This window comes from Cyrtonyx montezumae, unplaced genomic scaffold (genome assembly GCF_038088225.1).
Source record: "Cyrtonyx montezumae isolate F1298 unplaced genomic scaffold, pur_monq_1.0 scaffold_3, whole genome shotgun sequence".
Lineage (NCBI taxonomy): Eukaryota > Metazoa > Chordata > Aves > Galliformes > Odontophoridae > Cyrtonyx > Cyrtonyx montezumae.
This window is the reverse complement of record NW_027072034.1, coordinates 83,296,682-83,323,015: the sequence shown is the minus strand read 5'-3', so window position 1 is coordinate 83,323,015 and position 26,334 is coordinate 83,296,682. Positions and strand designations below refer to the sequence as shown.

Genomic DNA, 26,334 nt, shown 5'->3' with positions numbered 1-26,334 from the left:
TGCTCATTGTGCATTCTGCCTCCTGGGCTAACAGAAGCACTACAGTGCAAAGGACCTGAACTGATGCACTGGAAGCTACCCTCATGGAATTCAATAAAAAGGATATATCTGACAGGGTTTTCAGCAAATATTTCTCCCAATTCCCAGCATAAATTTGGCAATACATGAGAACATGTGAAAGAGTTAGTGAAGTGTTCTAAGAAGCATTTAAAGGGAAGCTATACAATTTTTTTGAGATTACTCTACAGCCTGTAATTCAGCTCTTTGTAATGAAATGATTTCCTTGTGGTAGCCAGTGGCATACCTTAAATAGGGTGGTGCTTGTGCTTGCACAGTCTATGGATAAATATGGCAGTTCTCCTTCTTAGTTTATCTTTCACCCTGTGTTAACCCAACCTTATCTTCCTCACCCCAACAGGACATACCCATCATACAAGAATGAAAGGAGTTTATCCAACAAACATAGTTTGCCGCTGGCTTCAATAATATGGTCTCCAATCTCAAAGGGCTCTGGCTCAACACCTGGAAAAGAAAGGGATTTCAGAAGCAGATCTAATATTATACAAGTATCAACTCAGTGATCAGCCTTTAAGTGACCACGTTGCCAGCTACTGCCAAGCAGACCCCCCCAGGATGCTTGCTTGTTTGAAAAGTCCTTGTCTAAAATGAACACCCTCAGTACTTTAGGAAGTACCTCACAAAATGAAATGTGATTTCATTGTTCAGGTGAGAGAAGATGCACTTAGGACAAATCAAGTGGTGAGCTCAAGAAGAAAACTTAAGACTTCACAAGCCCCTGCTTTCATCATCACTGATGAACTGTCCTGTGTTGGAACTGGTCACAAACCCACACGTGGTGCAATACTGTTACTCCTTGTCCCTTCTAAGCAATTATTAAAAACAAAAGAAAAAAAGAAAAGCATACAGAAAAATAAAACTCTACTTTGAAAAAGAGAAGAATGTTTTCTTACCACTGAAAAGGTACGGGTGGGCAACACACTTCCGAAGCTGTATTAAGACATTCTGAAGTGTAACCTTCCTTCCTGATCCACCTTCAAATGCATCTGGAACAAAGCACACAGAAAAAAGAACTGTGTAGGAAAGCCTGCACTTCACCAATGGTGTGAATGAGAACACTTAAGCTCTGCTCTGCACTGTTACAGCACTGAAGTAACTCTGTGCATCATTTTTGCATTTGATTTTCCATCTCATGACTAACACACCTGCTTTCACGAGTCAAATAAGATTTCCCTCACCTTTTTTTTCCCCTTTTTTTGAGACAGAGCCTTTACTACTCTGCCTCATCAAAAATCTCTGGAACTTTCTCAACTTCCTGGAAAGAGTCAATGCACATTATAGATCTAGAAATTGTCAACAATACTGAAACTAATTTGCTACAGTTCACTTGAACTTCCAAAGAACAACAACAACGAAAAAAAGTAATACAACACAGTAAAGATCTCCTGGGTAACCAGGAAGTTAGGAGATACATATTTCTGGGGAGAAAAAAGAGACATGGATTCTTGACTCTAGAAGAAGATTCAGCTTTCATGGTGATGATGCAAAGCATGGTGGCTCCGCAATGCAGCAGGCATTAGCTCTAAAACAGAGAGACACCATCCCCCCAGTTATAGAGCACTAACAAACCATATGATGTGGTATATACAAATGATAAAGTAGGATTTCAGAGAACCAAACACATGCTCTTTCATGCCTCAGGATGCTCTGTTACAGTTAATTCATACGTGAAGTGCTGAGGAGTTGGCTGTTAGGGTTAAGAATCAGTGGCTGCATTGTCTCTGTGGTCCTGTGGTTTCCTAAGGCACTCAAATCTATGCCCAGCAGGTTTCAATTTGCTATGAGACATCTATACTACTACTGGAAAATTTGTAGAGACCTAGAATTTCCTGTACAACCCTTTTTGTCTGAACACAAAAAGAACGGACAGGAGCAGGCTTACTTGTTCATGAGATTTTTAATTAGAAGCTGATCCAAAGCAGACTCTTGAAGCTGCCCCTCTCCAGCTATGACAGAGACCAGCTCTAGATTCATGTCTCTTCTTTTATCACATGCTAAAGTCATGAATCAAGCAGCCCAAAAATCAATCAATAGAATTCAAATGCCTCAGTTACCTAGATCTTTTGTCAAAATAGCTTTGTAGTACTTCCTCTGCAGAGCTGACATTCCATGGTACAGAACTACTTCCACCTTTTTCGGAAGGTCTGCAGTCACCTGAGACTTGACTCTTCGAAGCAAAAATGGTTGCAGAAGATTGTGCAATTCTTTGGCTATTCGGAAGCAAGATAAAAGAAATGATCAGTGAAGTGTAAGGAATTTCTACAGTATCTTTACAACTATACTTTCAAAAATAAATGTGTAAAGGAACCTTAATGAAATTATCCAAGCCCAGTTTTACAAAGAAACCAGAAGTGGCACACCTAAAGTACTTAACAGCTACATTATGATAAGTAATCATTACTTATATGATGTGCCTGCCTCCCAGTCAAGGTAACAGCTGGTCCTTATTCAAGTAGAGCATCACTTGTTACTCACCTGGCTCACTCTCCTTTTCAATTGCTTGGTAATACTCAACAAACTCTTTCACTTGCTTTCTAGGAAAAATATCAGGTTCAATAAAGCTGAGTAAGGAGTACAATTCTTGGAGGCTGTTCTGGATTGGAGTGCCTGTGAGCAGCAGGCTGAAACCTACTGTGAGCTGAAAGAATCAAGAGCATAACAAAATGATAAGGAGAGAGCATCTGAAATGGAAAGTTACTTAATTTACAACTCCACCCACATCCCTCTTTATGCTTAACCTAAAGATGACAGGTGGTACAGAAATGCCACTGAAATACTGCAAATGCCTGCCAAAACCATACTACATACGGTGTGGTGTGACTGTCAAACACCTCCACCAAACAAGGCTGGCACCAATGAAAACAGCATAAGCAAAGTAAGAACAAAATGCAATAACAAAATTAGAATTCCCAGATCCGTGCTCCCTACAGTCAAATCCTGCATACTCACTGTTAATGACAGACACCTAGAAAATGCTGCTGAAATAGGACAGTGAAACGTAAGTGCAAACGATCACATTTCATTTCTATTTTCTGATCAACTCTGACAATCACAGTGACATTACCTGGCCCGTGCTGCTCATAGCAACCCATGGAAAGATACTTGGAAATAGGGCTACTTTTGAAAAAAAAACAAAAAACAAACCACAAGTCTTTTCTCAAGAAAATACATCAGGAGAGCTAAGGTGAATCACTGCTATTTCTTTTCAACTTCAACTGAATCTTCTAAACAATTCAGGAGTTGAAGCTTTCAGGAATCTCCTTTTTTCAGAAGGTACTTTTAGAGGTATTACAGCTCATCATTGCTGATGCCAGTCCAGGTGTAATGCCATAACAACAAGTGTACCCTTCACACAGGCATTAATTTAATTAACGAGAAAGTAGGGGCATTTCTCATCCAGGACAGCCCAAGGGAAGCTGGAGCAATTCTAATTTCAATAAAAAAGGGTGTCTCTATTAAGTGAGACAACGGAAATCGACAGTTCATGACCCAGGGTCCCATAAACGAGGCAAGGGTTCCTTCCCCCTCCCAGAGCTGGAGATACTATACTTTGTGTCATGGTTTTATGATTTTAGGCATTCCTATTCTACATCACAATTCAGTGCTATGTGCACCTTCTTATCATTTTTCAGTCTCTCACATTGCTCCGAGGCATCAAGCAAAAACATGAGCCAAAATGAGAGACAAGCTCCAAATAGTGCCCAGCTTCACACGAGGCCAACATAAAGGGCCCACATTGTTCTGCCACTATGGGGATCTGTTCACCAATTCTGATGGAAGCTGGTTGTGGCTCAGGGTTAATAAGAATACAATACACAAGAATAAACAGAAAATCTGTATCCTAGAGTGGAAAGTCTTCATATAGTAAAAGATAGCTGGTATATTTCACCTCTGTAAGTGTCTCGTAAAGCAGAGAGCTCTGATTTTTCAGTCTGTGAGCTTCATCTACAACCAAGGCAGCCCAGTCAAAACTGTGAACAAACAACACAGCATCTCCAGTTACTCACAAAGAAATCACTACTGCCAATGCAAGAAGACTGAAATAAGCCAAATGGCTTTGGCTGAACTCAAGAAGCTCCCACTCCACGAGCCACAGGCAAGCATCACAAATGCAATGGAAGAGTGGGAGGAATTCACAAGTAATGGTTTTCAAGAGCCAGTACAGTTTGTTAACTACAGCCTGGGTAAGTTTTTCTGAAAGCAAAACTAAGTTAGTTCACTTGAATTTGCTGTTTCTGTCTCCACCTCCATTTCTGTGGGAAAAATTATGTAAGGGCAAGTTAGTCAAACATTCATCGTGTAGAAAAAGACATGAAATCAGGCCCTTAAACCCATGTAAAAAACAAGCAATGATGAGGAACTAGTGATTGCAGAGGCATTACAAACCTTTTGTGAATCATCCAAGCGTAGAACAGTCTGAGCTTCATACAGCCACATGCACCATTGCACTGTACAGGCTGCAACCTTGCAGCCTAGTAGATCCACTAGGCTTAATACAAACCTTTTTCATCACTCATTTCTGCTAACTGTGAGGATTTTAACTTCCACATTACAGAGTGACATCCACACAGTTGTGGCAGATGGACAGGCAGGGAGGGGAGAGCATGACCCGTTCTGGTTATTCTTACCCACACACCTTTCTTCCCAGTGGAATACAAGGGCCGGAATCACATGTATCTGTATTTTCCCCACAGCTCTTCTTCTTCCCTTGATTCCTCCTTTGCAATTTAAGAATGGTTCTCTGCTGCCAGGACAGCAAAATACCACTACACTTTCAGCAACTGCATTGCAGAGGGAGCACAGGCACTGTTACTAAAAAAATACGAAGACTTTTCCCCATTTCAAGTGTGTGCTTTTGTAAAATCCTGCGTGACCATGACAAAACTTCCTACAAGCTGAATTTAAGCTGTATAATCAGTCTTGCTAAAAAGCATAATGCTCAGAAAGCCCTCCACAGTTCTGACTGGCAAGGGGTAATACATTTCAGGATACAGTGTTAGCGCAGGAGCACCACTGCATAATCCAGGTCAATTGAAGTAAATTTTGCATCTAATACCTTCATAAACTGAAGCTTTTGAAGATCACTTCTCTTCTAAATATCAACCTTCTGGACTGATGTTTAATATCCTGCTATAAGCCGTTATGTATCCAGTTATCTTGAGTTACGAAGCTTGGAAACCTTTCTTTGGGGAAGTTCACATATATATCTTATGTGGCATTAAGGACTCTTCACTGAAAGTTGGTAAAGGATTATGATAGTAACTGAAGAGCACCTTTGGCTCTTGTGAAACGTGGAGAATCCTGCACACAGATTAACATATACTTCAGAAATCTCTGTCAGACTTGCAGAATTAAATAAAAATAATAATAATAATAATAACCTGTACTCACCATTTGAGAAATGCTGCATCTTTCAGACAGATCTGCAATGAAAGAAAACAAACAATTACTTATAACTTAACATATCATTTGAAAGAGAGCACTTTCTGCCTAATTGCAAACTGTAGTGAAATAGCACAGGATTGGAATGAAGTCAGTTATTAAGGAAAGTAATGCAACAGCTAATGTAACCACAAGCTTTAGCAAACCTTTGTCTCAATGCTTCTCTGGCAAAGTGTCAGCATGAAAACCTCAGAGAAGTGATGGAAAGTCTGTAATATTTGTCCGTATCATTCACACTTTTTAAGAAACACCAGGTGCCTTTAGCATTACAATCTGTTTGACTCTAAGCAAACACATGCTTCAGTGGATTAATCTTGACCCACTAATATCCTAAGGTGCACACATTATTTGTCCAACTTCAGACTCAAGGAAAAGGAGAAATTGGGCCAATTGATAAGCCTTAAAAATCACAGAATTTTATCATCAGAACAACAGATAAGAAGAATACTAGCTAAGTCAATATCTCCATATGGTTGATTGTTATGTCAGCATTTCTTTAGCAGGAGCACCTCCATTTATCACACTCGGGACAAGGTTCATTACTGCACTCCTGCTTGTGCACTGTGAAAAAAGATACAGGTTCAGAGCGATCAGCACAGGTCACAGTTCCCAGAGGAAGGAAAACAGTAAAACACTTGAGAGGTAAAGCAAAGGGGAAAGGGAAGAAGAGATCAAGGAGAGAAAAAAAAGCTACATGAAGCATTTTAATTTAATTTCAAATAGGTGCATTTGTTAAGAGGCTGTTAGAATAAGAACATGATAAAACCTGAAAATGAGTCTTAGGAGAAATATAAAGGCTTTTTCCCAGTCCACATAACTAAGCACCACATCACTCAGAACCCAAAGCAGTAATCAAGGAAGCAAGGTTCTCTACAAGTTCTGACTGGATTCAGCTCCAAATGCCACCAATTTTAATGGAAACCTCAGCATTTTACAGTCCAGTTTTGTCCGAGGAAGGCATGCATAAGAGGTACAAACATAGGCAAGCTCTTTCAAAGCAGTGACCAATTAATAGAATCTTAATAAACATCCCATGTACATTTTTCATTAACTACGGAAGATCTGTAAGGCAACACAGAAAGGCAATGAAAATGCCATGCAGCATCCGTTAAAGATGTTACTGATTTTGATTTGTTCATTCAAGGTGTGATATAGCTGCATGGTAAAGCTGGGGTTAAATTAGATTATCTTCAGGACACAAAAACTGCAGCAACTTAGATGAGCAGGTGATGTGGGCTGCAGAGTAGAAAATCACCAAGGAAGGTTAGAGTACAGAGGTCAAGAGCTGAAGTGTAGTGTACAGAGGAATGGAAAAGGCAAGGAAAAACCTGAGCTCTCCTTTCAAGCAACAAAGACATCAGGTACCTCATATGTTGTTAAGAGCACATGGAAGTGAGATTGCTCTTTCAGGTTCTGCTGCAGTTTGAATCGTTCCTCCTTGTTGCCAATGTACGTCACAAAGGAGAGACCTGGAGCAAACCTGTTGTCAGGAGAAAGACAGCAAAAGACAGCACCTTATTCTCCCTGGAAGATGTGGCTGGATCTCACCTCTTGAACCTAACCTCCTTCCTGATTGACTTGCATCCCAGCTTGGCACTTCAGCTGCTGGTTCTGTTTTGGACAAATGCCATATAAACTGCTTCCTCCTAGATCTCAAAGTTCAACACAGATGATGGAAATCCAATCTAACAGTCCACCTTCTATTTGCAGCAAATAGTTCCAAGACAGGGCTTCAGAAATCTATCCCTCATAGTGAAAGCAGATAAAATCAGTTCCACAGAAGAAGAATTGGAACCATAAAGCTCTTCCTCACTTAATCCCACCACTAATGTCTGCCTATTGTTCCTCCTACATAGCTGTTCACTACCAATGTGTATCACATTAAGTCTAATTAAGAGGTACTTCTTTCCAGTTATTCCAACTGCACGTTTATCCAAATCAGGCCAAATCACTTCAAAATCTAATCTCATTAACATCTGATTCTGACACAGCATTGCTCAATAACCACACAGAAATAAAACTGCTCTAATCTATAGATTTCAGCCACTCCTCCTACAAGATGTTTAGGCTCCAGCCTAAAAACATACAGATTCTGAGCATAGCAAACATGCCATCAGCCCAGATGCAGTACCCCAGTGCATATGGGTTGCATGCATGGATGTAAGGTATTTTAGATGCATGTGTGAGCATGCCAAGAAACACACTATTCAGCTTGGGTCTTACCTTTCATCATAACGAATCTTGTCTGTCTTCAGCACAATTTGCCTAAGAGAGGCTGAGCATGGGGGGGAGGAGGGAGGTTAGAAAACAACAAGCACAAAGCTAGTGGGGGTATGTATACTGAAAGTCATCCAGTGCTGTATGTTGGATGAATGCACAGCCATCACAGCATTTCACAGGTTATGCTATAACTGCAAGCAGTGCATACATCAATTTGTTGTTTGGTAGATTCCCTTTTCTGTTTTCTTTCTTTTGAAAGGAAGAAAACTGCTAGACTGAGCATATTTGAAGAGAGTCTTTCTAACTCACCATTCAAGACTATAATGAGTCAGACAGTTGTTTAAACTTACCTCTCCAGCTCCTCCTTCCAGTTGCTCAGAACAGACAGAGGACAAAGTATCAGAGATCTCTTTTTGTTCATTAATTTTTTTGTCAAATAAAGAAGTAAAGAAATAGTCTAAAAGGCAAAGAAAAAAAATTATAACAAGGAAATAGATTCATAGATTCATTAGGTTGGAAAGGACCTACAAGATCATCTAGTCCAACCATCCTCCTATCACCATCCCTACTCACTAAGCTACTAAATCAAATCCCTTAGCACCTCATCTAAACGCTTCTTGAACAGCGCTAGGGATGGTGCCTCAACCACCTCCCTAGGCAGGCCATTCCAGTGCCTGACCACTCTTTCAGAGAAAAAATGTTTCCTCAAATCCAATCTAAATCTTCCCCGGCGCAATGCCTGAACCTGCATAAGCTGTCTCTTGAGCTTTGTAGCTGATTTCCCACAAGTTCTCCACCACAAAGCAGAACTAAGAGAATACCAAATGAGATCCAGCATCAATGACTTAAAAGCTTACATCCTAAAACATTACTTCATTATCTATAGCCCTTTTCCAAAAAGCTTTCTTCCACAGTCACAAAGGAAATTACCAAAAATCAGTCTCAAAACTCGCCAGTTTGTTATTTAAGACTCATTGCCTGAAACCAAAGCACAGTCAAACTTTTTTGGAGTGTAACAGTGATTAAGGAACAAAAAGAGCTCTTTCTTATGAGTAAGGATTTCAGGATGAGGCTGCTTAGGTGACCAACCATTAGGTTGCCTTTTTCATTTTGCTGAGCTAAAAAAGTTAGGCGAAAGTCATTTTTCAGAAGGTGACATACCTGACAAGTCTTCCCAAGACCCATCTCATCACCCAGGATACAGCCATGCTGGACTTGGTAGCATTGCACCAGCCAGTTTACACCTTCTAATTGATATGGACGAAGCTTAATGCCTGTGAATAAAAGCAATCTGTTGATGTCACACAGCCATCCAGCACACTGTATGCACTGTTACAGCTAGAAGCCACCATGTCCTGCACAGATCTGACCTTCCCAACCAGCTGATTCACACAGGCTTTCAGCAGGAGCTTTTTTACCCTCCTAGAGAGCAGAAACACTGCTGTTATTTCATAATGACTACATTAAACCATAATGAGGAACTTGTACGCACAAAGTTGCCCCCAGGCCTGCATACGGAACCCAGTGTAGTGTTTAGGCTGGCACCCTGTGCTCCTGAAAGACAGCCTGACTGTCAGCTCCTGACACATTCCCAACACATCAGTACTACTTCCAGGGATGCTCTTCAGGCTGTTAGCTTGGAAATCTTTGCAGCAATCCACAGCAGTATAATGATCACTTTCCAACCAATGCCTTCTGTCTTAAGCTACAACAGGCCTCAGGCGCAGATCCCTGCAGCTAGCACCATCGCAGAGCAACCCTTATTAACGGATACGACCTATCAAGGCAAATTGAAGTTTTCTTTTCTCGCGTCTGGACGTAAGCACCGGAAGGGCCCTTTAAAGTTCGCCTATTCCACCGGGAATGTTTGGGCACCAACAGAACAGGAAAAAAAGAACAAACCCAAAGTGACTGAAACAGAGAAACAGCATCGAGCCCGTGGGTCCAACAGGCCCGGGGCCGCTGGGGAACGCGCGGGCCCGGTGCGATCCCAGCAGCGCGGCACCTGCCGGCTCCCCGGCCCCGGGCACACTGACCTGTCAGCCCCCAGCGGGACACGTCGTCCTCCCGCACTCCCAGCCCTCCCGCCCGGGCCCCGCCGGCGCTCCGCAGCGCCCGCACGAAGCGGGACATGGCGGGCAGAGCTTCCCGCGCGGGAAGCCCTCCGCTCCCGCCCCGCGGGCGGGCCGAGTCCGAGTACCGCCCCGCCGCCATAGTGCCGTGCCGGCTGCGGGCTGGGCTGCGGGAGCCGCCATGGAGCTGGCGCTGCTGCTGCTCGCCGCGCTGCTGCCCGCGGCCGCCCTGTACCTGTGCTGCGTGCGGCGGCACACGGGCGGCCCGGCCGCCACGATGCACCGCAGGGAGCCGGGCCGGGCCGCCGCACCGACCCCGCCGCGGGATGCAGTGAGCGCGGGGTGGGGTGGACGGGGCGGGGATGCGGGGTGAGGGTCCGGCGCTCACCTCTCGCCTCCTCTCCGCAGTGGGCTCCGCGGCTGTGCGGCTTCTGGCTGCGGCTCTTCGTGCACGTCGCCAATACGGTGAGTGCGAGCCGGCGCAAGATGTCCGCCGCGGGACGGGCTGCGGGATGTGCTGCGGGACCCCGCGGGAGCGGAGGGATTGGGAGCGCTCAGCCCCTCCGAGCGGGGATTCACAGAGGGGATGCGGACGGCTGTCCTCAGCCGGGCTCGTACCGCTTTGGGTTCTGCACTGCCCGCCGCTTTGCTTGTGCTCGGACGGCTGCGGAGCAGGTGCAGCTGCGGCTGTAGGAGAATATCTCCTTCCCTTTGTGGTGGCTGCTACTGTTGTCGGTATCTGTAGTGGCTGGCTTTGGGTTTGCTCTGGACATTTCTCCTTTCCTATCATCCCCTTTGGATGGAGACGTAACTAAATGATCTCTAAGGTCCCCTCCGACCTACGCCGTTCTGTGCTGGCCTGGGCTCCTACACTTTGGTCACGACAACCCCAGGCAACGCTACAGGCTTGGAAAGCTGTGCGAAGGTGAAGGACCTGGGGATGTTGGTCAAAGCTCGGCTGAACGTGAGCCAGCAGTGTGCCCAGGTGGCCAAGGAGGCCAATGGCATCCTGGCTGGTATCAGAAATAGTGTTGCCAGCAGGAGCAGGGAGGTGATCATCCCCCGTGTTCAGCTTTGGTGAGGCTGCAGCTTGAGTATTGTGCTCAGTTTTGGGCCCTTCACTACAAGAAAGACATTGAGACCCTGGAGCGTGTGCAGAGTAGGGCAACAAAGCTGTGAGGGGTCTGGAGCACAAGTCTTATGAGGAGCAGCTGTGGGAAACAAGTTTGTTTAGCCTGCAGGAGACTCAGGGGAGACCTTATCATTCTCCATAACTGCATGAAAGGAGATTGTAGTGAGGGGGCTTCAGCCTCTTCTCACAGGTAACAGTGATAGGACAAGAGGGAATGACCTCAAGTTGCACCAGGGGAGGTTCAGGCTGGAAATTAGGAAAAACATCTCATAAAGAGTGGTCAGGCAGTGGCACAGGCTGCCCAAGGAGGTGGAGGAGTTGCCGTCCCCAGAGGTGTTCAACATAAGATGTGGCACTGAAGGACGTGCTCTAGAGTAGTCGCAGGCATGGGTTGATGACTGCACTGGGTAATCTTACGGTCTTTCTAACCTTTATGATTCTGTGATTCCCAATCTCACTCAGGATTTTGCTGTTGCATTGCATGGGGTTTAGAAGTAATGCCTTTTCAAATAGAAGCTATTTCTTACACAATGTGTGAAGCAACGTATCACTTTGTGTACGTAGGAGTGGAAGTCTTGCTTCAGAGTTGCACTGGAAGCTGCAGACACACTCCCTTCATGTGTTTTGGGAGTGGATTCTTGGGCTATTCCAGCAAGCTAGAACAAGGCTGATCTCCCTGGGACTGCTGATATTGCTACATGGGGAACCGCGGTGTACAGAATCTGCTTTCAGCTGCCTGCTGCCTGAATTTCTCGTGCTTTTCCAAGTTGACTCAGTTTCAGAAAAGATGTTAACAGAGAGATAAATGAAATGGCAATAATCTTCTAGCCTATCCAATGTTTGCATAATGCTCTGAGCTCTGGTGGGAACTATGCAGATGCCTCTTAGCAGTGCTGCAGCCTGCAACTGCAGGCTTTCTGGGGCTGAGTCAGGGAAGAACAAATAAATGTTCCTGCAGGATAGCCAGGAGAGTACAGTCTTTATGATTCTGTAAACATGCATGGAATGGGAAAAGCACTTCAGGTCAATTCTTTGGCCTGAAACACAAGTGCATGCTCTGCAGGGTGTTCAGAGACTGCAGCAATTGTGAGTGCATTTAACATTCCTTGTCTCATGAGGAAGATGCTCAGGTCAAAGCTATTGCAAATCAATGTTTCTGCTTACCTTCTTGTAGGCTTTTGGACAGATCTTGCTACTGCCACTCTTACTCAGGTAAGAGAGGAGTTTTGTCTCCTCCAAGATTGTTTTTTTAAGGTGCTTGCATTTCATTCCTATTAAAAGCTACCTAAAATGATCTTTTCAAAGAGGTAAGCCTCATAATTTGAGTGAAGAGTAAGATTATTTCACAGTTTGCTTACTAGATCTTTTAACTACTCTGGTTTGGGTGACCCCCTGCCAGAGGAAATTAACCCTTTCCCATGCTCAGGCATGTGCATGGAAGCTAAATTTGTCTCTGCTTTTCTTTGCTTTTGCTAAAGAGCAGTCTTTCTTTCAAAGCTTCAGCAGTGGTGAAATAGTAGTATTGGAAAAATGAGACCAGACATGAAGCTCAGAGTTTTCTCAGTGTGCTCTATTAAAAGAGATTGATCTCCTTCTCTCACAGTTATGTTTTTCTTCAGAAACTGTGCTTTCAAGTGTGTATTGTGCTACAAGCCACTGAGGTGCCAGGACCCTCAGGTGCACGCGAGACATATGTATATTGCCTGCAGTTTGGTGATCACCTGTGCAGATTCCAGGATACTAAACACACCTGGTTCCCCTAAATTTTTACTTCGGGCTTTTTAAGTAAAGGAATCCCAGACAGCTGTCACAGCTGCTGTGCAGAAGATTATTTCTTGACATCTGTGATAGGGCCTGGATTTCCTTACTTCATTGTATTCTCCAAGCCCTGGACCTGTGCTGATCCAATCCCCACTACATTTAGTTGCAAACAAACTGTTTAGTTGGGTCATGGATTAAGTCTGGAGTAGTGCCTGTTTTAGCAGGCTCAGTGCTTGAGTGTATGGCTCATGCTACATTCTTCTCTCCATTTTTTTGTCTATGGGTGATCTATCTGATTAGAGTGAATGGGAAAACTTTCACCAGTTCTTTCCCAGCTTGGATTTATGGAGGCTGGCTGGCTTTATGTCAAGAGGTGGGAGGCTCTGTTAAGCAAGCAGGAGAGATTTGGTGCTGCCTTCAGCAAGGCTTTAGAAAGGTGTGAAAGATTATTTTGTAACTGTTGCAACTCCCCGCTGTGGGAGCAGACTGCTACAACAAAACGTTCATGGGTAAAATTCACTTGGAACTGTATGGAAGAATTAGTCATGGTAGAGCTTGTATCTTCTAGCACTCTCTCTCTCTTGTAGGCTGAACAACTTTTCCCTCATGCGTTCTCTTGACATTCATGAAGATCCCACGTTTATCCCTGAGGTTGCTGCAGAGGTTACAGAAGACAAGTCTGAGGCTGAAAGCACTTTGGATGTCATCAAGCAGCTGATAGATACAAGGTGAATGTGGGTTGGTTAGGAGTGGAAGAATGCATGTGTTGGAGCCATGATATCAGTGAGAAACTGTCATAGTGAGTAATCTGGATTAAAATCTTCCATGAGCACAGAACTTGACTAAACAAGTAGTGCTATTAGATCTCTTCTTTTGTAATTTATAAATCATGAGTAGTTAACATGAAGTGTAAACTAGCTAGCTGGCTTCAGGGAGACTGCTTTGCTCTGGTTGCACTATTAGATATATATATGTACTATACATGTAGTGGCTGGCTATTCAGTGCATGCATCCCTTAAGTGAATTGGCAGGTGTGCTGTTTCTTACCTGCAAGGTATTTCAAAGTGAAAAACAGGTTGCTGAGGGGAGAGAAGAAACGTAAGGTACAAAGCAAACAGTCCACAGGAAATCAGGCTTTGTTACTTAGGTTGCTTGGAGAATGGTCTGTTTAATTGCAGCCTATGCTTGATTAAATCCCAACAAATTAGGGGTGACATACTACTGGAACATCCCAAAGCTCTCTGGAGTCTGATGCTGAGGTGAGGGCAGCTGGACTGTTGGTTTTGTTCTTGGATGCGGGCCTGTCTAATAGTTACTAAAGATGTCTGTGTGCTTTACCAGTGTTGCAGCGAGTAGGTTCTTGGCATATATTTGAGTTTTTAGCAAGACAAAGCTTGCTTCTTGCTTGAGTTCTTAAGGTGCATAGCACCTCTTCCCCGTCCCACACCAGGCACTGGATGTGCTGCTGGCTGGCTGTGTTGCCAATGGACAGAGTCAGCACCAAAGTCACAGATACCAAGATAAAGAGTTGTGTTTATCTTTACTCACATTTAAAGCCATGAGATAACAAGTGAAATGATAGTGCAACAATAGAACAGAACGTGATAATGCACCTAACCATTACTACATAAGATTAACTATAGTGGTTAAGAACTATAGTGACTAAGGAAGGTGCATCATCAACTGCCCTAATACTTTACTGTCATCCAGATCCACAGTTGCTGGAGATCCCTGTTTGCAGTGAGGATTTGGAGAGCCTTTCCCAGCAACTGGGAGGTCCTACACAGTGCATCCACTTGTAGATGGTCTCCAGCCTCACTGCAAGAGGATCCGGCTTTTGTATTGTTGAATAAACAAGTTCACATGACAGTTAGGTGGAGACATCTGGTTTAATTCTCCCTTTTTGAATTCCAGCGCAAGTCTGGCCAGGGCTCAAGGAGAAACCAAAGAAGTTTGTGTACTAGTAGTCCTTAACACTCTTCTTCTAAACAGGGAAAGGTTAATATATTCCCATAATGCTTTATCTAATCTACGTGTCTTGCTAATGAAGTGTTTTGTCCAATATACGTGTTTTGCTAATGATTTTTCACTAATGAATGGGTACTGATGATATATATCAACACTGGGTTGTGAGATTCATTTAGAGGTCAACTTTGGTTCAAGGCCTACTGTTCAGGCCTTAGTGCTTCACTGTTCTTGCATCAAACCTGGGATAGAGGTCTTGGAAGCAGGTTTATGGATATGCTCTGGATATCTATGTTGCTCCAGTGGTGAACAACAAATATAAACCTGGAATAAATTTAGAAGAATCTAACGACTGCTTTGTTGCAGTAGAAATATGAAACAACTGAAATGTATTAACAAGTCTGACCACTTATTTCTGTGGCACCCTTAATGTACCTCGTGTCTTGAATGTATGCAGGAACTGTGAGCTAAACTGTGTGGCTAGCAGTCCCAACAATGACCTGGAATTGAGTTCCCAGCCTGCACTGAACAAAAGGTCTGAATGCAGGTGACCTCAGCATTTCAAAGTTGCCTTTTCAATCCTTTCTTCGCAGGACTGATTCTGCCAGCCATGGGTTTAGCTTCAAGGGGATCAAAGACTACCTGGACTGCTACAGGTGAGTGAAATTATAGCCTGAGAACAGCTTGTCTCATGTGTTTCCCAGCTGCTGCTGTTCCACAAGCTCTCAGGCACCTCCTTGTTAGGACTGTCCTTGAGGTACCGCTGTTTAGCATCATCCATTGCAGTCCTTTCCCCCTGACAGAATAATAAAGGAAAGCCAACTGGGAGCTGGCATGACTTTTAAAACCCTGCAAGGTTATTTAAATACTGTTTATCTTGGCTGGCTGTATCTGAAAGAGATTTCTACATACCTTGTTTACCCAAATGAATGAGGAGGTGGGAAAGGTTCATATGGATGAAGCAAGCAGCACACACTGTAGACCTTTGAAGAGCCCCTTACTTCCTCAGCTGCTTGTGTTCTTGAGAGCAGTGTGACTGCATTTACCCAGTCAACGTTCCTGGCTCAGGAGGAGTTGAAAGCACACCCTGACTCTGAGGTTCTGTAACCTGTTGGCTGCTGGGTAGCTCATGGCTCCTTTGGAATGTGTGCCATACCTGAAGTGCACAAATAAATCCTGCTGTGTTTCTGCCACGTGTTCTGCAGGGGTCACGCCTTCCAGTGAGCTGTGACTTTGGAGCAAATGGGTGGCACAGCAATCTGGTGTTAAAGATCCATCCTAACTATGCATTTGTGTCATCCAGAAGCAGATCTGGCCATTTCTTTTAGCACACAGTACTGGCAGTTTCAAAGCCTTAGGCTTTGTAAAGCTTGAGAGCATTCTGTGAAGGCTGTCAGCTTTCCTTCCTTTTTTTTCATAGTGTTTCAGGAATATCTGGATAAGTCCATCCCCTACTCTGAGGGTTGGGAGAGTGTTTTGTAGGCAAGTACTCCTTTAAGGAAGGATGTCTCCTGTCCTTATGCAATCGGTCATATAGAAATCATCACCACGTACACATATTGTCACATGTTCAGTGGTTACAACTGCAACAACTGCCTTCTTACTACAAGATAGACAAACCCTTTGTGTGGATGTAGTGTGTGGGGTCTTATAATGAGGTCCCAACTTCTGTCTTGTAGGAGTGGGAAGCTGACGCCATCTCAAGTAGCAAAGAACATCATTGCCTTGCTGGAGGACTGCGACAAATCCACGCCCCCACTCAGAGCGATAGTGCAATGGGACCGGGAGCAAATCATGCTGGTAATGCCTGTTAGGAAAGGGGCCTCTGCCACCACAAGAGCCACAGAAAGGGCAGAGGCTCTTCTGATATGTTACACAGAAAAATATGTACATTTTTGCCTCTTGTGTAGAAGACGACCGGAAGTTTGCTTCCTTACCTGTGAAGAGAGGTAGCATTAAGGCAATCTGTTTCCTACTGGACAACTATTTTTTCTGTTTTTAAACCAGAGTTTTTTGTGCTTATGTGGCATCTGTTAGCACAGATGCTTCCAAGCAGTATTTACCCACCAGCATACAGTGGAAGAGGAAAACTTGTCTAGTTTGACTTGTCAGTGACCTGACAGAGCTATTTGTGGTATTTGTTATTAAACTTGTAATGACTTGCAGTTCAACTCTATCATATACTTTTCTTCCTCTGTGTAGATGGCCGAGGCCTCCACTGCTCGTTACAAGAATAAATGTACCCTGTCTTACCTAGATGGCATCCCAGTGTGCCTGAAAGAGGAGTTCAAAGTGGTGAGTTTCCTTGTCTAGCTGTCAGCTCACTCTGCAAGAGATCAAGCAGGAGAACTTACTGCAACAAGTTTTTAAGGCCAGCTCCTCAGCAGGAACCTATATTTCTAACATAAGAGGTAGATGAGTGTAATGAGCAGGATTAACAAGTTTTGCCAAGTGAATATAGATTTTGAGTATGACAGATGTTTTCCTTATCTTGTACAAATCTCTGTAATCCAAGAGGAGTAGAGGGTGGTGGTGGGAAACAGTCCCTCTTCTGATGAAATGAGTATGTATGAAAGCACCTGTAGCAGTGGGTGAAACTGCCTGGATTTCTCTGGCACTGATTCCACTCCACTAGCATAGCCTTCGTCTCTCATTGCCATAAGGGACACACTTATATCAGAAAAAAGGAAGTTACTCTGAAAGTCCTCAGCCGTAGTGGGCTTTGCCTGTGACCTGGCAACTATTAAATACTCCTGGCAGTGCTGTTAGCTGCCATGGACTCTGGAGAGACCTGTCCGTAGGCTGGGAGTCCTGTTTATGCAGATTGCTTAATTGCTGGGGAGAGTGCTTAGCACACCCTGAAAATGAGTCCATCTGGTATTTTGGCATCCGTGCAGTTGGTGCCTTCCTTCGAAGCACTGCAGCTTCTTCCACAAAAAGTGGAAAATAGATTCCTGTACGCTGTGGGGCCAGGGGGACTGCTCTGCAGCCTCTGGGCATAGCAGTTACATTGATGTAAAGACGTGGGCTTTCTGTCCATCTATTTGTCTCTGCTCTTCTGTATCATAGTATTAAAAAGACTCCTTTGCACGTGAGAGTGACCCAACAGGGAGGAATTAAGGCTCTCTTATAAGCAGGAAACAGCACAGGGCAAGATGAAGAGCAAGGCTTCCTAGTCCTGACTTAACTCAGTGGGTCCTGATGTCTGGGATCAGTTGAGGAGCTGAAATGTGCAGAAGTACACCCAAGTGCCTGCCCACCTTTCTGAGGTTCTGTGATGAATAATGAGGTGTTTTTTTTGTTAAGGTACCCTACTATCACCGAGTAGGAACAGTGTACCTTGGGACAGAGCCTGAAACAGAAGATGCCACTGTGGCCAAGAAGCTGCGAGAGGCTGGAGCTGTGATTATTGGGGTCTCAAACATGCACGAACTAGGGACTGGAACAACTGGATGCAACCCTAACAGGTAAAAATCTCCTTCTTCTGTCTCTCCCTTAGGCTCCCAGAAAGACCTAAAAGTCTGTCCAGAACTGACAAGGAAGGGTACAAAAATAGGGCAAGCATGTAAGACTAAAACTGAGTGAAACACCTCATGCAGGGAGAACTATGTGGATCTGAAAACCCAGCACTGGAGATTTGAAACTAGCTGTGGAAGACTGAAGACTCCTGAAACCAAAGGCAGGAGAGGATCCAAGTGGTTCTGAGTAAAGAGTTGGCTTTGCCACCTGGACGCCTACCTGTGCAACCTGGGCTAGGGAGCTGCTTTAGCAGGGGGTTGGACTCGATGATCTCTAGAGGTCCCTTCCAACCCCTATGATTCTGTGATTGCAAGACTTTGTGTGACTTGAAGGTGTGAATCACAGATGTTTACAGGATGAACCAAAGACAGAAGCAGTGACAGAAAACAATAGTGGCCTTGTACACAGTTGCAAAAATGGTTAATGGCCAAGAATTGTGAGAAAACCTTGTACCTACAATCATTTTAGGGGAAACTTAGTGTTTTTATTTCCTAAGTAAAACAAGCTCAACTTGTTTTACTTTTGTGAATTTTTCAGCTACAGCAAGCTGAGAACTGCTCTGTCAGAGCAGTGGTTCTCACAGCCTTGATAACCCATCTACAAATCCACGCTTTGTGAATGTGCAGCTGGATGGAAGTGGGGCTCTCCCACAGCTACCATAAAATGCATGAGCCGTTTTCTCCCTGTGTGGTCCACTGCCCCAGCTGGATAGCCTACCACCAGGCAGACCTCTTTGGTACCTCAGGACTGTGGTCAGACCAAAGAGTTTGGAATAAAGGGTTGAGCTGGGGACGCCAACTTGCTTGTGGTTCTGTAAGAATGTTTGATCAATGTTTGCTCCACCTTTTGGTATTGCATAGTGCACTGTGGTATGCAGTAACGGCACAGTGTAGTCACAACCAGAAGAGTTAGAACAGCATCCTTTCTATTGCTTTGGGTCTCTTCCTTCTGGATAGGCTGCTAAGGATATTAAGTGATAGCAGTCTGAGCCAGAATTATTTTTCTGTCTCATTTTCTAGGGACATAGCACTACCTGGAGTGGACTGGTGTCTCTTTACTAAGAGATCTGAATCCAGTAGTAGTACACTGCCCTGTAGTACACTCAGTCCTTCCTAGGAGAAGACTCACCACTATTTTTCTGCCTCAGATACCACAGGATCCCTAGGAATCCCTACAAGCCCAACCATTTCACAGGTGGGAGCTCCAGCGGGTCGGCAGCAGCTGTAGCAGCAGGTAGGTGTTTCTAAACTGAGCCAGAGCGTGGTGGGAGGCAGGTCCTGAGCATCAGGTGTTTAGATTTCATGAAGGGGTTGGAAGCTGGAGGGAAGTCCTAGATAAAGAGCTCGCTGTGCTGTCTTGTCTGCAGGTGGTAGTAGAATGGAAGGGGCAATGCATTCTCTGATCACGGGCCAACACTTGTTTTTGTAGGTCTCTGCCCAGTGGCTATTGGCACAGATGGAGGTGGCTCTGTGAGGATTCCTGCTTCATTCTGTGGTGTGGTAGGGCTGAAAGGTAGTGCCCTTTAATCTTCTCGGGTGTGTATGTCTTCTTTACTGTATCAGGATGCCACAAACAAAGTAGGCACAATCCATTAATTCTTGCTGTGTAAAACTCAACCAGAGAAACTCTGGAGCAGAGCATTCTGAGAGTCGTGTGGGTTAGACTGGCAAAGTGAAAGTAGTCTCAGTACTGACCATGGAACAGACGTTGAGGAAAAGCTAACTTCAGTACGTGTATCAAATGCCAAGCAAAACTCACATGCTGCTTCTCTTTCTACCCTCTCATCTTTCTTCTGTCTTCTTCTGGGAGATGTTCACAACAGGTGGGTATCTGTAGTGAGCTAGTTCAAAGCAGCTCCATCCGTGATGGATTCCCATTGTCACAATTACATGGAGAGGCTGCTGCTCAGATTTGTGCCTTACCATGCTACCAAGCTAGGCCTGCTAATAGGCTTGTATCAGACCAGCATGTAGCCATTCCCCCTTATTCAGAGGTACAAGAGCAGTGCAGTTTTTACAGTAAGAATTAATGTCATTAAGGGGAATGTGTCAAGGACATAAGAAATGCACAGGACATTGTCTACAGTGTTGGCAATTCTGCTCCTGCAAAAGAGAGCATCAAAAGATTGGTGACCCAGCTCTGTGACAGCAGGCCTGAGAGTGGCTGGATTGGGTGCGTGGCTTGCTGTCTCAGCTGGCTGGGCCAGAGCTGCTGAGTTCAGGTCTTTCCAGGGAGTGCTCATGTCTGGCTAACTGTGTGTTTCTTTCTCTCAAGGTACGTTTGGGCGGATCAGCAGCCATGGCAGCCTCCCGCTCTCTTACTCCACGGTCAGCGTAGGTAAGAGGACTTGTGCTCCCTTTTGGGGACCTCCCTGGATGTTGCCACCGGGGAGGCGATGTGGGCCTACAAAAGAAGGATCCTATTTACTCCTTGCCATGTTTTCCTACCCGCTGTCTCTTTTAAAGGTCCTATCTGTACCTCAGTGGCAGATGCAGCCATTGTTTACAGTATTCTTGCTGAGCCGGATCCGCTCTATCCATATGGTAGGTGAGCCCACTCTCTCCTTGAAGCCAAGCACTCTGCCTTCCTGCAGGCATCCTAGATAAACAGAGGAACTCTTGCTTGTTCCCTGCAGGGCTAAAGCAACCGAAAGCAACCCTGTCAGATGTGTGTGCTCCTGACCTGAAAGGCTTAAAACTGGGAGTGGATTGGACATTTTTTAAGGTGCCTGTTCTACCTCTTTCTTCCTGATGCTCTACAGAATGAAATTCTGTGGGGATGCAGTGCATTCAGTGTTCTCTTGCCTTTTGTCACTCTTATATTCAGTCCTATAATTGGAGAGGAATATAGGGTGAAAACACTCTCTGGGATGACATTTTCCCAAGGCAATCTTTTGAGTAGAAGTCTGTTAAAGGTAGGAGAAAAGGCAGTATGCTTTCTCATACCACTGTTTTGGAATCAATTTGGAACCATCACTTCTAATAAAAAGGCAATTAGTTTAAAAACACGTGAGGAAAATTACCATATCTACTTAGTGACAGTGGTGTAGATATTGAATAGTATTTTATCAACCCCGTGTAGAAACTGGTCATGCAAGCTAATACTGCTTGGCAATTGTAATGGTGCTCCACAAATGTGCCCAGGATTTTTTCCCTTTGAGGGAAATAAGGTTGCTTTTGCTTTTGCCCCAGCATGGAAGAGCGTGCTCTCCACTACAAGAAGAGACCCTTCCTTTCCATAAGGGTATGCCCTGCAAGTTGTGCTCTTGGAACAGGTGGCCTAAGGCAGTTCAGGGGGGCTGTTTCCCTGCCATTAGAGACAGGATTAAGGAAGGCCTGAGGGCTGAAGTTCTTCGAGCCCAGCGTGCTCACTGGTTGTTACCAAAGTCTGCTCAGTTCTTTCCTCTTGTTTTCTAGGCATGTGATGCAGAAATCCTGTCCATCTGTGAGAAAGGTAAAGAGTAAAAGTTTCTAAGTCTCTTAATTTGCCTAAAGTCATAGTGTCACTTGGTGTTTCCTCTCATGGATGCATTAATGAGATCTGGCCTGCTGTCCTTAAAGGCAGATGCTTAAAGAAGTCTGTCTGGACAGACAGCAAGAGCTTTGTTCTAGGCGAGCCCTCCTGACTGCTGAGGGTTAAAAAGCTCAGCAGTTGCAGGCTTGTCAGGTTACAATGGAAGAATGCAGTTCAGTGTGCTCAGCCTCTGTCTGCATAAAGACAGACTGTGCTCAGTTATAGTTCTGTGAGCTTTAATGGTTAAAGACTTCTAAGGGAGGGACTTGTTTCACAAGGTTACATTCAGTAGGGAAGACAACTAGGATTTTATGATCTAGTCTGATATTTCCTTGAAATCGGCAAAATGTTGCCTTTAGGGTGGTTTTGTGAGGGTTTAGACTGAGCAAAATTGAGCCTGGTGAGCTGGGGGAGAGGCTACAGAGCCTAGTCTAATAGATTGCCTCTTGTGCATTGCAGCTGAGATAATTCACAGCACTTGGGCTTTGTTTGCAGAGTTCTCTTCAGCCTCCCTATTTCCGGCTCTTATCTCGAAACTCATGCTTCCACATACATAGAGTTTTCTTAGGAGAGATGTACCACAAACATGGCTATTTTTGAAGATGTCAGAGAAAGAAGAGCTCTTTTTAATCTGCAGAAGGTGCACTTTTTAGCAAAGTCCTGGTGTCTGATCTTGTTAAAATGCATGAGGATTTGGTGAACCTGTATTGTTGACCCAATCTTCGAGTGTGCTTAGGGTTCCTCTATCATTATAGTTCAGAAGGGGCTTCAGATGGGTTTCTCCTGATGCTAAATAACTGCTTCCTGCTGATATAACACCAAGCATTCAGATAAGCAATATCAGATCACCTTAACTGTCTGGATTAACTGAGGGCTAAAGAGAGGAGTAGTTGGTAATTTAGGAACCTGTTGCCCTGTTGGAGCACTGAGATCTAATGAGGCCTAAGATTTTTACCTGTGAGAAGCAGTGGCAGCAGTCTGCATGCCACGTTATGCACTGAGGATTTGCAATGGCAAACAGGGCCTGTGACTTCTGAATGGGGAGCAGTTTCTAAGTCCTTCAGTGAACTTTGGGGAGGAAACTCATGGATGTTGTCTGTGTGTTACCTGTTCTGCACTCAGCTGTGGAGCACCTGCAGAATTTGGGAGCCAGCGTGGTTGAAGTATCTCTTCCAGAGATGGAGGAAGTGAAAATAGCCCATGCGATCTGCATTCTCAGTGAGATGAGGGACTTCCTGCAGCCTGACTTCAACAAACATTTCCAGGAAATGGTGAGTAGTAGCAGCTTGGATCGGTGATGCAGAACAAGTGTCTCTCTCTGTTGAGAAACATGGGGCTCTCCTGCTTTCTGTATGACAAACTACCTGCTGGGATGACTTCTGATACCAGAGAGTAGACCTGGAAGAGAATTCCTGGGCTATCATACTCAGTTTCTTGCTATTACTGACTGAACACATCTGAGCCCCTCAAATTGCCCAAGGCGAAACTCTTCCAGTCAGCATGGAAGGCTGTTAAAGCTCGTGGAGGTCTGAACTACAGTTCCTAGGGAGACACTTAGGCTTGATGGCAGGCTGATGAAAGTAGGGAGAGAAGGAGTCAGGAAGCTGCTATCTCACTTGGTGCTTTCCTAAGGCAAGAAGATACGATTAACAGGCTTGATGTAAGGAGAACTGTGCCTGTTTTCTCTTTCAGAATTTGGAGACTCGGGCTAGCCTGGCTTTGGGTTCCCAGTTCACAGCTCTGGATTATATTACGGTGAGAACATACTGTGGTGAAGGCTGAAGGGGAGGTAGTGAGATTGCAGAAGTGGGATAGACAGTTCTCTTAAGCTCCCCATACACGTGGGAAGACAGCACTCAGCTGCATGTTGATTTCAAAACGTGGCAACAGCGTTCATTTTGCAGAGACATGGGCTCACATGGGCAGAGGCAGTTGCCTTTGGAGATGAGCCCCGTGAGCCAAGACAGCCTGGTCAGACTGTAATGTCTCTGCTTGCAGGCTAATCGACAGAGAACTCGCAGCATGAGGTTTTTGCGGGAGATCTTCAGCACTGTGAACTGCATACTTACACCAGGTATTGGCAGTCTTGGCCATAGGGCTGCTCCCCAGTGAGAACAGTCACCCCATTAGTTCTTCCTCTCCAGTTTAAAGAGTGTAACTTCTGTGGAAGGATTTCACCGTGCCTTGCGGCTCTGAAAGAAAATGGGGCCTGGTTAGAATGACTGCTGTGTAATTCTGTGCTTGCTGCCCGCATCTAAGGCAGTCACAAAACTCCCTTTTGGTAGTTGGAACAGAAGGTGCAGAGTCAGTGGTTACACAGGAGAGACTAGACGTGTACTTACAAAGGAATAGAAAAATGACCGCTCAATTCATAAACCCCAGTGACTTTGATTGTGTTCTGGGGGGAAGGAGTTGGCATTACTAATTTATATGAAACAGCATGAAGGAACTGAACTGTTTCTTGGAGGCTGCCCATGGAGTGACTCTTTCTTTGCTCTTTAAGCACCAGATTAGGTGGCCCAGAAAAGCTGTAGCACCTCCATCCTCAATGCTGACCCTCCTTGGGCAGAGGGTTGGACAAGAGTTCCCTTCCAAGCTCAACCATTCTGTGATTCCTCCACAGCTATTGCTTCCACTGCCCCGAGAATCCACGAGTCTGACCTTCTGACTGGGAGCAGCAATATCTCATTCACAATGAGGTCTATGAGGTAAGAAGAGTTGCTGCTTGCACTTTGCAAACAACAAGTTTGGGAACAGCTGTAGACTAGGTGTGCAAACTCAAGGAGTTCAGACTGTAGAGTAGAGAAAATCAGTCCTAGCTGCTTCTCTCCCAAAATAGGCTGATTTTGCTCCTGCCCCAAGGCAGGAATGCTGATGACAGCTTTCTCCCCAGGTTCATGCAGCTTGGTAACTTCACCGGGATTCCAGGCCTCGTGGTTCCTATTGGTTATTCTACTGCTGGCCTTCCTATTGGCTTCCAGGTAAGCTGGGTCACAAAATCCCCTGCTGGCTCTGTCCTGAAGCCCTGTGGCCAGGTTCCTGCTTTTCCATGCTGCACGCTTGCGGAGCTGCCAGTACTATTAAGGAATTTTTAACTTCTGGGTGAGGAGATTCACCTCAGAGAGTAACTCGCTCCTGAATTCCAGATGGGACCCTTCAGGCATCTGGAGATAGATTTCTCCTTGTCCATTGGTATCAGTACTTGTCAGTACTCTTTCCTTATGTCTAAGTTTGGTAATTTAAGTTCTGCCTTGCTATTTTCCCTCTTAAAATAGGTCTCATGTAATCGGAAGTACCATACATTCTAGTTAAGTCACTGAGCTCCCTTCTTCCCAAATACAGCGGTGCCATATTTGCTAGGCTAAAAGGGAGAAGCATGTGTCGTTTTGGCCCTGTTTTCCTGGGCTTCCAATCGCTGTATGTGATGATGCTACTTTTTTCTGTCTCTCTGTTCTCCCAGGTCATGGCGAAGTGGTGGGATGAGGCTGTTCTTCTGAGGATTGGCATGAAGCTAGAGCAGTTTCGTCACCAGACCAAAAAACCAACCATTTATTATGACGTCCTTGCATGATGGAGTGATTATGATGGGGAGGGAGCCTTCTCTTTTCCCCTAGTCTGACCTGGTCAAATACTAGAGTGGACTTGTTTTCGATGTTTAACTGAATAAGGTTTAGCAGCAGGCCCCTTGGAGAAACGGGGCGGAACGTTGTTCAGAGCAGGCGTTGTTGCTGAGCAGACATCAGTTCTGCTCCCCGTCTGTTCTTGGATGGTCCAGCTTATACTGAGGAGACCAACTGTAGTAGTTTGTTCCTCACTGTGTTTCTGTCAGCAGAGGAACCTGCAAGTATCTTCTGCAACCTTAAGCATAAGCCTTCTACTATATAGGAGTCGCAGCAGAAGCAGCTGCCTGGTAGCGCTGTAGAACAGTGATTTGAGAGCCAGCTTGTTTTGAGCAGGTGAAATTTGTGTGATACTAAAAGCAGATTCTACTGAGCTACCACAAGAGTAGACCCTGGGTGCAGGAAATGAGTTGCATGAGGCCACAGTGCAGCACAGAGCCCGTGCTAGATAAGGAATCAACCTCCTCTTATCAAGGATGTCCTTTTGGAAGTAATCAAGGTGGAAAAAGATGAGGTTGTGTTACATAAAGTATGACATCACAGCAAGAACAGCTGGAGAAGGCCCTAAAGCCACACTACTGTTTCAGGGAAAGTCCCCATCTTGTGTGCTGCTTGCACTGCTGTGGCCACATCGAAGGTTAGAGAAGACCTAAGCTCATTCCAAACTGAACCTAACTGCTTAGCTTTAGCTTAGGGCTAATGCTTAGCTGCACATCTCATTTCCCACCTCAACTATCAAAAAGAAATTGGGCTTCTGATTTGGCTGTGGGAGAAGCTGTCTTAGGGAAACACATTGAATTCTATCTCTTACTTTGGAATGAAAGAAGGAACAGAACATAGCTGCAGTTTTTCCCAAGCTCAGTACAGTTGGTTTTGTTTTTTGTTTTTAATTATACATATCCACTCTTAAAACAGAGGTAGCACTTTACTAATGCCTAAAGGTTCCAGTCAGGTAGCATCTGAAAGGAGGAGTGTTGTATTACCCTCTTTATAAGCACTTGAGTCAAAGCAT

At 44.8% G+C, this 26,334-nt stretch overlaps 2 protein-coding genes across 2 annotated transcripts in view; one reads left to right on the top strand and one right to left on the bottom strand.

The window, feature by feature from the left end:
- Nucleotides 1–9,868, bottom strand: part of CHD1L (chromodomain helicase DNA binding protein 1 like) — a 22,018-nt gene extending 12,150 nt beyond the window's left edge. The window contains exons 1-10 of the mRNA XM_065742116.1: nt 9,777–9,868; nt 8,902–9,014; nt 8,091–8,197; nt 6,886–7,000; nt 5,470–5,501; nt 3,968–4,049; nt 2,554–2,716; nt 2,133–2,288; nt 972–1,064; nt 426–522 (exon numbers count right to left, since the gene is read on the bottom strand). Of these exons, the coding sequence (XP_065598188.1) occupies nt 426–522; nt 972–1,064; nt 2,133–2,288; nt 2,554–2,716; nt 3,968–4,049; nt 5,470–5,501; nt 6,886–7,000; nt 8,091–8,197; nt 8,902–8,925 (869 nt within the window). The 5' untranslated portion in view covers nt 8,926–9,014; nt 9,777–9,868. The remainder of the gene's footprint in view (nt 1–425; nt 523–971; nt 1,065–2,132; nt 2,289–2,553; nt 2,717–3,967; nt 4,050–5,469; nt 5,502–6,885; nt 7,001–8,090; nt 8,198–8,901; nt 9,015–9,776) is intronic.
- On the top strand, nt 9,785–26,334 carry LOC136052197 (uncharacterized). Its single transcript, XM_065742117.1, is given in 21 exon segments — nt 9,785–9,920; nt 9,923–10,143; nt 10,221–10,277; nt 12,119–12,156; nt 13,293–13,433; nt 15,264–15,326; nt 16,350–16,470; nt 16,873–16,965; nt 17,977–18,137; nt 19,337–19,422; nt 19,618–19,701; nt 20,464–20,526; nt 20,655–20,732; nt 20,825–20,913; nt 21,606–21,642; nt 22,825–22,973; nt 23,395–23,457; nt 23,701–23,776; nt 24,326–24,410; nt 24,596–24,683; nt 25,163–26,334. Coding segments are annotated over 21 exon segments (1,953 nt in total). The 5' UTR covers nt 9,785–9,871; the 3' UTR covers nt 25,274–26,334.